The sequence below is a fragment of the Cricetulus griseus genome, chromosome 3 (assembly GCF_003668045.3).
Source record: "Cricetulus griseus strain 17A/GY chromosome 3, alternate assembly CriGri-PICRH-1.0, whole genome shotgun sequence".
In the NCBI taxonomy this organism is placed as follows: Eukaryota; Metazoa; Chordata; class Mammalia; order Rodentia; family Cricetidae; genus Cricetulus; species Cricetulus griseus.
This window is the reverse complement of record NC_048596.1, coordinates 13,803,213-13,813,117: the sequence shown is the minus strand read 5'-3', so window position 1 is coordinate 13,813,117 and position 9,905 is coordinate 13,803,213. Positions and strand designations below refer to the sequence as shown.

At 43.9% G+C, this 9,905-nt stretch overlaps 1 protein-coding gene across 3 annotated transcripts; it reads left to right on the top strand.

Annotated features, from left to right (window-relative positions):
* The first annotated feature begins 4,666 nt into the window (after positions 1-4,666).
* On the top strand, positions 4,667-9,866 carry LOC100755061 (swi5-dependent recombination DNA repair protein 1 homolog). Of its 3 annotated transcripts, none has more exons than XM_027407059.2 (4): positions 4,667-4,781; positions 6,600-7,129; positions 7,808-8,200; positions 9,131-9,866. In XM_027407059.2, exons 2-4 carry the CDS (start codon positions 6,626-6,628, stop codon positions 9,320-9,322), a joined length of 1,089 nt encoding a protein of 362 aa, XP_027262860.1. In that variant the 5' UTR covers positions 4,667-4,781; positions 6,600-6,625; the 3' UTR covers positions 9,323-9,866. The 3 variants fall into 3 exon arrangements, with proteins under 3 accessions (XP_027262860.1, XP_027262861.1, XP_027262858.1); XM_027407060.2 differs by having other exon boundaries at positions 4,743-4,859; XM_027407057.2 differs by lacking the exon at positions 4,667-4,781 and adding an exon at positions 5,391-5,546.
* The last annotated feature ends 39 nt before the right edge of the window (positions 9,867-9,905 follow it).

Here is a 9,905-nt window from a genome sequence, read left to right as displayed (position 1 = left end):
TAGCTGGGTAGAGCTTGGAGGACCAGATAAGGGTTCTATCCTTCTGTTCCATAAAGCTGTTTACTGCAGTTCCTAGTGTAGGGATGGGGGTGGGGGAAGGTGGAGGGGCTCCACCTACATTAAATACTCAACAGGGAGGACTGACTGATTAGAATGGGAACGTGGTGTTTGGGGCAACCTGAGCCTGTGATCCCAGGCAATTGTCTGGGTCCATTATATTTGAGTCCATTATAAATTACCTCCTATTCCCTGTAACGTGAAGAACAATGCTTTTGCTTCAGCAATATTTAATCTATGGCAAAGGTGTATTTTTCACTATCAACAAAATAGTGACATCATATTCCAGTTATGGGCCATCAGCTTCATCATTAAACTTGTATAATATTTATTGGTATTACCAGAAGTGTATCAGAGTCAGAAAGCTAGTTAATAATGTCACCGACAAATCATACGATCTGGATGCATGAGCAGGAACAAGAGCAGTGGGTAGAATCTTGGAAGCAAAAAGGCGATGAGTGAAGAGGTGAGTCTGCCCAATGAAGCCATGGTGGCATCTCTGGTCATGCCTCTGTAGTGGTCCCCACTGGGGATTCCACTGCCTGCTCAGGAGCTTTGCCTCCAGCAGGTTTGATGCTGCTTACAAAGGCTGATGATAGAAACCTAAGCTTTTGTCTCTGCAGTAGAAACCTGGTGTTTTCTCTTGACTGGTAGGGTAGGGGGAAAGACATTCAGTTTTAGTTTAGCTCTCAGATCCTGAATTACACTACAAAATTTCTGGTTAACCTAAATTCACGTGTTTGATTCAGTACTATATTTATAATCATAGCTTGCCAAGGGGTGGAAGAGTAGACACCAAACAGCAGTAAGATCCTCAAACATGGTAGAGTGGTCTCTGAACTCCCATTTCCGGTTTTTTTCTTCTCATTAAAAAAGTTCCCAAGAAGTCTATACCCTCAGGACCGAAACAGTAACGAGAGGCAAGGATAGAATACTGAATGGACATGTTTACCGGCACTTCAAACAGATTTCAATACTGTGGAATTATCATGGGAGTTGTTATCTCTCCAACTCCAAGGTGGTTAGAGATAATTATAAGACAAGTTCGCTGACACCTGATGCCTTTTTCTTCAAATGAATCCAAGGGTGACATTTCTACGTTAATAATAAAGGATCTGAGGAAGCTGTGGCCTGAGCAATCCTTTGATTCTCACTATCTTCTCATAGTCTCTCTCCATATCGCCTTCTTCTCCCCTCACACAGCCCACAGCCTTCACCACCATTACTCTAACTTGAACCACTGTTCTCTGAGGAACAGCAGTGAATCACAGACACATTTGTTTCTCTAGTCTGCAATAGACTTGACAAAAGTCCAGATATGGCAGGATAAAAGAACAGATACCCCTGGGAAGGGAGCACTGGGGAGGGAGCACTTTGGGGTTTTGTTCACTTCATTATTCTGCACCTTAGTTATCTGAAGCTCCCCCAGTTGCCTTGTGTTGGAAAGGTTTCATTGCAGTGCTAACATTGACTCTCATCACTGTATCTCCTCATTCTAGGTACCCATCCTACTTAGTGAGGCAGAATTCTTAGGGATGCCTAAAACGACTAAGAGCCCTTGCACCTTGGGGTTTAAAATACAATTCCTTCATGATTAATATAGCTGAAGAATAGTAAAAAAATATGCACAGAGTTTCCTTTGGTAACAGGGTATTTGATAATCTAATAGTAGATTAATTACCCCCCTTTTAACTCCCCACAAGATCTTTAGTTAACAGAGAAAGAACAAGAAACACATAGTTATTCTGAACAGGAAACTTAAGAACACCTCTACACCCTTGCTGGGTCTATAAGATGCCACTGGCAAGAGAAACCTAGACAAGAGTTTTTGTACCTTTAGTAAGGTATTTCCACTTACATACAAGTAAGAAAATGTCAGAGTAAATAGTTTAGAAATTTTACTGAATTTTTCTACACATCAACTTAATCATGTGGATTTTTTTTTGCAATTCTTCACATAAAAGGTTTAATCAAAGTTTTCAAGTGTTTATATCTTAAGAAAAAAAACACCCATTAGATACTAGCTATATCATCATGAGATTTCTCCTCCTCCTCCTCCTCCTTCTTCTTTTTTTTTTTTTTTTCCTGAGACAAGTGTTCTGGTGGAAGCTTCACCTTAGCTCCTGGCATCTATATACCGGAAGAGTCTGGAATGTTCTTGTGGAAGTTCTACCCTAAGCTGCCTCTGCTCTCTCTCTCCAAACCTGCTGCATCTCAGAAAAGCCCGCAAATGGTGACCCCCCTCCCCCAGAGATGCTCAAGACCACTCCCACAGGGTATTTAAACTGTCCCCCATGGTTTTCTGGTCTCTTTCCCGTCTCCTCTCTGGGGAGCTGGAAGGCTATCTGGGAGTGTTGTACCTATTAAACATGGGTTTTTTCTAATTTGGTTTGATTTGGTCTGATTTGGAATGTTTTGTCAGCAGACAGACTTATTGGGGTGCAGAAACTTTTCAACAACGTTTCTGTTTAGAAGCTCTGGATATCCTGGAACTTGCTCTGTAGACCAGTCTGGCCTTGAACTTAGATATCTGCCTGCCTCTGCTTCCCAAGTGTTGGGATTAAAGGCATGAGCCACCAACACCTGGCTCAAAAATTTTGTCCATATAGAAAAGTCTATGAAATAAAACAAATTATCCTGAGTTAATGCTAGGGTTTTGTTTTGTTTTGTTTTTTTTTTTGAGACAGGGTTTCTCTGTATTGCTTTGGAGCCTGTCCTGGAACTTGCTCTGCCTCCTGAGTGCGTGTGCCACCAATGCCTGGCTAGGTTTTTGTTTTTAAATGCTAAAGCTGCAAGGTTAAAAGAAAAAGAAATCTCCTGAAAAATTTAATTGTGTTTTAAAATACCTTTATTGTTGCATGGGAAAAATGAGAGAGGAAGGGAGGAGGTGAGGGATAAGAAGAAAGACTATATACTATTGTTTTCATGCACTTAAAAATGAATACTAAAACAAAAAATCTTATAAATTTCTAGGCATATGTCATCATGCCATCAACAGTAATCATAGGCTAGAATGGAAGACACATTTTACCACTCCCTGATGAATAATGAAGGAGTCAATAGTAGCCTTGGGAATTACAGAAAGTTAAAAACACAGAGAGAGCCTGACTTAGGATAAAATTAATTACTATTATCCCTGAGTCCCAGGACAATTCCCCATTGTTCTCTATGGTTGGGTAAAGAGCCTTTGTTGTCTGGCTCACAAGGCAGCACTTTCTACTACTTGAAAATTTCACTTGAAAATGCAAACATCTTATGTGACAAACACTAAATTCTTTGTAGGCAAATAGATTTCAGGTCACTAAAGACATGGAAATATTTGTCTAAAGACACATGAAAACTTTAATGGATATTTTTAGTTTTTTTCTTCCGACTAATGCTCAAACATGGGGTCTCATGATTGACAGGCAAGCATCTTACCACAGAGCTTCATCTCCATTTGAATAGGGCAATTTATACATATTCCAGATCTTTGGCACTAAATTGAGGATGGTAAGTGAAATACAAACACGTGGGAAGAGCACTGACACTTAAAAACACACAGACAAATAAAGGTCAACAAACGCACAGTTCTGAACTGACAGGCTTTCCCGGAACTGTCCAGAGGCCCTTTGAAAGATTGGTCAGTCTTGCTTTAATACACCCGGCTTCACATACAAACAAGTCAGAACATCTGCAAGGCAAGATATTGTTTTCCTTTACGTAACTAGCAAAAACACAGCTCCAAGATTAGGTTGTAATAATAAAAGGATTTGGGAGCAGCTGATTTTAACTCATAAAAATACCTCATCCTTATGCCTCAAGGCATCCAGGATATGCAGAGTGTGCATTGTTTCAAGTGTCAAGGCAAGAAAGTCCCTTTTTGCAGTGAGATCAACTCCTACCAGGGAAAAAGTGAGGATTAGTGGGCAGAGTGATCTGTGCGCTGGCAAGTAGCACCTGTATCATAAAATCATAAATTCTGTTGTTGGTGTCCTGAAGTTGGTAAGGTTAATTCATGTTTCTTAAACATTTAGGAGTGAAATATTTATTAATAGTCATATGTGAAGACTCCATGTTTTCTGGTATTTATGGCTTAGGCTGTGTGAAATTTTGTAGGACATAGCACCATTTTGAAAAAAATCTGAGCTTTTGGGAAGAAAGGTAAGGGATAAAAGCTTGTGATACATAGCTTTAGGTCAATTAGGGGATGACGAGTATGCTTGAATAAAAAACGCCATTAAATTTTTTTGGGTAGTTGAATTGTTCTTACTGCCGTTCATAAATTATCATTTAATTTCCCCGTCTGTAGGAGGTAGATATTCTCACTTACCAAACCATCAAACAGGTACACGGCCTCTACACTGCATAGCAAAACAAAACCAAGTAAAAAACAAACAAACAAAAAAACCACTAGGGTGCCAGACTTGAACGTAGGCAATTAACTGCCCGCAACATCTACAGGCCTAATAACCTCATTAAGTTTCTGCTGCTTAGGACTCTAATCACTTTTTTCTGGCACTTCAAAGGCACCGTTAGAACACGTCTGTAACAAGAGTGGTCCTTGCCATTGCAAACTTCCAAGTGACTCACAAGTTACTCAGCTGCTTTCCCTACGCCCAGGGCTCCACCCAAGCAAGCTGCTTCCCTCGGCGGTTGCCTAGCATCCGAACATCCACCCCGCCCCCGAACACCGGAAACGGAGGGGCGTTTCAGGCCGAGTCTGTAGCCTCGCAGGGTCTGAGGTGAGTTCTGCACCGACCCTCGACTGCTCTGCTTCCCGCCCTGTGCCAGAAGGACGCCCTTAGGTTACGTTTTCTCAGGTTTGACCAAAACGTGCGAAGCCACTAGCCGGGGCGGGCACAGCAAAGTCGGGGGCCAGACGGCGGCCAGGCGGGCTGCGGAGGCCCGCACCGATTCCTGGCGCGCCCGCGGCCGCGCACACTGCCCAGCGGTGACCACAAAAGGCCTGGGAAGGGCTCGCGGGCAGGGAGCGAGCAGGCCCCGCGGCTTCCGGCGCTGCCACGTCTGAGGAAAACGCGGGGAGCGAGCGACTGCCAGGGGGCGGGCGGGCGGGCGCGGGGCTCGCGCTCCTCTCTCCGGGGCACGCCCCCGGAGGCGGCACGAGAAGGCAGCCCGCGAAGGACCGCGGCGGCGGCGGTGGCGGCGGCGGCGGCAGCGCGCCCCCCTCAGGCCCGGGCAGAGAGCGTCTCGGCGCCGTCTTTCCCGGGGGCGGCCGCGCGCGCCGAGCGGAGCTGAGCCCCGAAGCGCGCCCGCCGGCCCTGCCAATCACGAGCGGCGCACGTCTGGCCCCGCCCCCTGGCTGAGGCTGGCGGCCCTGCGCGCACGCGCGGTCGGGAGCTTGGCCCAGGCACATCCGCCCGCTACGGCGGCGCTAGCCAATCGGACGTGTCTCCTCCCCCGGGCCCCGCCCCCGGGGCGAGCCCGTCTCCTGTGGCCGCTACGCTGGCTGCGGCTCTGTTGTTCTGCAGTGGGCATGGCTGACGAAGGTATGGGGCCTGCTCCCTGCGGCCGCTCCGGGCGCCCGGCCTCCGCCGGCCTGTGGCGCTGACAGAGCGGCGCTTCCCGGCGGCGCCCGAGCGCGGCCTCCCTGTCCTGCCTGTGCGGTAGAGGGCTGTGGGGAAAGGACGGGGGAGGGCCGGATACATGGCTTTCTGTGGGGAGGGGGCGGGGTAGATGGCTTTCTGTGGGGAGGGGCGGGGTAGATGGCTTTCTGTGGGGAGGGGGCGGGGTAGATGGCTTTCTGTGGGAGAGGGCGGGGTAGATGGCTTTCTGTGGGAGAGGGGTTCTTTCTGTGGGGAGGGGCGATGGCTTTCTGTGGGGAGGGGCGAGGAGGAGGGGCCAGGGGAGTGGTAGATGGCTTTCTGTGCTGGAGGCAGGGAAGGAGTGGGCTTGGGGAGATGGGGCCCAGGGAGGAGGAGATGGGGCCCAGGGAGGAGGTGATGGGGCCCAGGGAGGAGGTGATGGGGCCCAGGGAGGAGGAGATGGGGCCCAGGGAGGAGGAGATGGGGCCCAGGGAGGAGGAGATGGGGCCCAGGGAGGAGGAGATGGGGCCCAGGGAGGAGGAGATGGGTTCTGGGGAGGCTTTCCCCTTGGTAAACCAAAATAGGGTGCACATTGCTTTCTAAGGCTCCTGCCTGCAGCATTCTTGGTTCTAGGCACAAAGTTTTTAAGATTCAAGATATTTATATTATTCCAGCTGTATCACTTTTATTTGCAAAATTATCACAAAAATTAAAAAAAACAATTCTCGATTATGTAAAGTTAGTTCCCTTCCTCCCCGAAGTGCAATATTTTTGAGATATTTTAAGGAGAACAGTGAGAGTCAATGGCATAATAGCCGGTTAATTTGTTGTGAAAAAACAAAACCTTGTTCTCCCCATGGGGAGAAGTAAATGAAAAACTTCGAAAAGAATTAGAAAAAATCACAGCTATATATAATTGGAAGAAATTGCTGGCTTTTTGGTGTTTTGTACACTAAGGAAAATTTTGTTGATTAAAATTGAAATATTAATTTGATCACCATGCCTTTTCCTTTTTAGAAGGAAATCAGGAGTTTGCTTCCAAGATGGAGAGCGCATCAGATTCAACATCCACCAAGATGGAGGGTGCAGTAGATTCAGCATCTAACAAGGTGGAGAATACATCAGATTCAGAATCCACCAAGCTGGAGAGCGAATCAGATTCAACATCCGTCAAGATAGAGAGTGAATCAGATTCAACATCAACCAAGCTGGAGAGCGAATCAGATTCATCATCCATCAAGGTGGAGAGTGCAGTAGATTCAGCTTCTGCCAAGATGGAGATCGAATCAGATTCAACATCCGCCAAGATGGAGAGCACATCAGATTCAGCATCGAGCAAGGTAGAGAAGAGCACATCAGATTCATCATTGAGCAAGGTGGAGAAGAGCACATCAGATTCAGCATCGAGCAAGGTGGAGAAGAGCACATCAGATTCAGCATCGAGCAAGGTGGAGAAGAGCACATCAGATTCAGCATCGACTTTACCTGACACTCCGGGGACCAGTGATACTCTACCATCACCCCAAACAAATACTTTAGGAAGACAAGTATGAAAATCTTGCTTTCCACCCCCTTTCTGTGTTTTGAAATGTTCTGATAGTGGCAGTTTTAAGGACCCTGGAGTGTCAGTGTGTAGCCTGTGCCTTCCTGTCTTTGCCAGATTTTCTTCTTGAATCAGTTCATTTTGTTGAGTTTCTTAGCAGGTTATTGAGATTCTTCAAATTTGAATTATATACTATTCCTTAGGGAAAGTCTTTGGTGACAGGTCTTTTCCCTAGTCTGTAGTTTTGAAGCATTTCTAGTGTTGCCAGGCAAGTGCTAGCTGCTGAACAAATACTCCTGATGACTGGGAGAAGTGTCTCAGGCCTAGTTTAGGAAGTTAACCTTGCTAAAGTAAGACTAAAGGAGCTTCTGGGAAATAAAGGCATTAGTGATACTTGCTTGAGATTTGTGGAGACAAAAAGCCGCCCATTGTACGTACTATAGAAATGTACGGTCTTTATTTCTAATAGATTGATTCACTTGAAGAATGTTTTCTTAGACAGGCAGTGGTGGCACATGTCTTTAATCCAAAGAGGCAGAGAGAGGCCAGTGTATCTCTATGAGTTTGAGGCCAGTCTGATCTAAAGACCTAGTTCCAGGACAGCCAGGGCCACACAAAAGTTCTGTCTTGAAAAACAAACAAAAGAATGTTTTCTTAATATTTTTGTTTGTGTCTTTTTCAGCCTATGAGTGGAACACTTAAAGAAAGATTAAAGAAAACAAGGTCTTCATCTCATTCTTTTTGTAGTGTGGTGAAACGACTTAAAGTAGAGAAGGAGGAAAATTATGAGACCTCTTCAGAACCAGGAGCATCATCAAAAGAAAAAAGCTGTTCCGAATTCCAAGGAAGTTTGAAACACAAAGACAGTGCGTCTGAAAAAGACAGCTCAGAGAATGCAAATGCATGCAAATCTAAGTCACTTGGTACTGGGTCCTCCAGTGCCCTCCAAAATGATTTTGAGAGTGAGAATACTAAAGAAAAATTAAAGGAAGAAAAAGCAAAATTGGCAAAGCAGGTTCAAGAGAAGGAAGAACTTCTTCGGAGATTAAAACTTGTCAAAATGTATAGAATAAAGGTGAGAAGAGTTCTAGAACCATTGAATAATTTTTACATAAATTGCACTAAAGTAATTTCAGGATTTGGAAATCATTTTGGTCTGGTAAGCAAGAAACCAAATAAGCAGAAATCTGGCTTACCACATCCTTAACTGAAGTAAATTGATTTAGAGTGAGGTAGATGAGCCCTGTCAACAAGAGGTAAAACTTAAGAGCTTCAGCTTTTGTTCAATACACGGTTGAAGCTTCTTGGCTTAAATTTCTAGCCAGTAGCAAAATTAGAAGTATAAATTGTTAGGTGAAAATATGCTGGGAGCAGAAAGGGATGCCAATAGAACTAAAAACCAGAGTACAGTAGGAAGTACTTTTAGTAATAATCTTGTATCTCTAAACAAAATGTCAGGCATTTTATTTGAGAAAACACAGATGTTAGTTTTCAGCTCCCGCAGGTTGAAGTCAGTAAAACATGGATGTTTGGAAGGAGGTGACATCTTTGTCTGGATAGTTCTTGCTCATATAACACCTCATTCTTCCCCAGCAACATGGAATACATGATAGGACATCGTATCTTATTTGTGGTTTTGAATTTTTGACTTTTCTAAAGGTGACTTATTTCTAAATACTGAAAATATTTTTAACTAGAATGTTTCTACCTTTTAAGGACAGTTTGAAGCTCACAGAAAAATTAGGACGGTACAACATAGCATTACAGGTTAAAAGTATAGTAGTAATGCAAAAGTGTATTGAGAACCCAGTTTCTTCTTAAGTTTAATATGCTGATTTAAAAATTTGTTTTTTCCCCCCAAGGTTAAGGTTTTCCCAGAGGTTGTAGTGGCCTTTATGCCTAGGGTATTAGCTTTTAACGTTAGAGGAACTGGTTTAGCTGCTTTGATGGTTTAAGTTAAAATGCGCAGCTCTGATTATTGACAGACTTGTTTTTTCTATTTCAGAACAACCTGGCTGAGTTAGAGATGTTAATAAAGAAGTGGCGGAAGTGCAGCCAGCAGCTACTGTATGAGCTGCAGGCAGTCATGTCTGAGGAGGACGAGAAACTCAGCCTCACTGAGCTCATCGACTACTACGGGGTAGATGAGAAAGTTGTGCACTATGATAGAAGTGAAGAAGAATTTACAGGGGTTTGATAAGTTGTTTTTTGTTTCTTGTTTTTGTGGGTTTTTTTTTTTTTTCTTTCAGGCTTTTTTCCCCTCTCCTTTTGAGGTGATGGGATCATGCCCAGGGCCTCAGATGTGCTCTATTTCTGAGCTATACTCTTGGCCCCTCTACAGAATATCTTTGAGAATGGCAATGTGAAAAGAGTGTTTTGAAGGGAAGAAAGATATAAGCTGTTTTTGTGGCTTAGAGAAAGGTATCTTGAACAGTTTAAGATATTCTGATACATAAAATTATAACACGAAGCTTCGTATTTTGGATATGTTTGCTAAAGAAAATATTTAAATATTAAAAAAATAAATGATGTTTAAAAGGAAGTTTGGATAATTCTGGAAACCAGGTTTAGTAAATTGATTTTGTGGCAAAAAGAGTTTATATTCAGTGTTAAAAAGTATTTTATTCAATGTCTAAACCTCACCTGGCCTAAATGTAACCTGCCCCTCCTGAGTTTATATATCTTTCCGTCTGCTAATCTAGCAAGTAATTAAACATATAAAGCCACAGTTTTTCACCAGATTTGTGTCTTGTTTTCCTCATTTACTGAAATGGCCATCT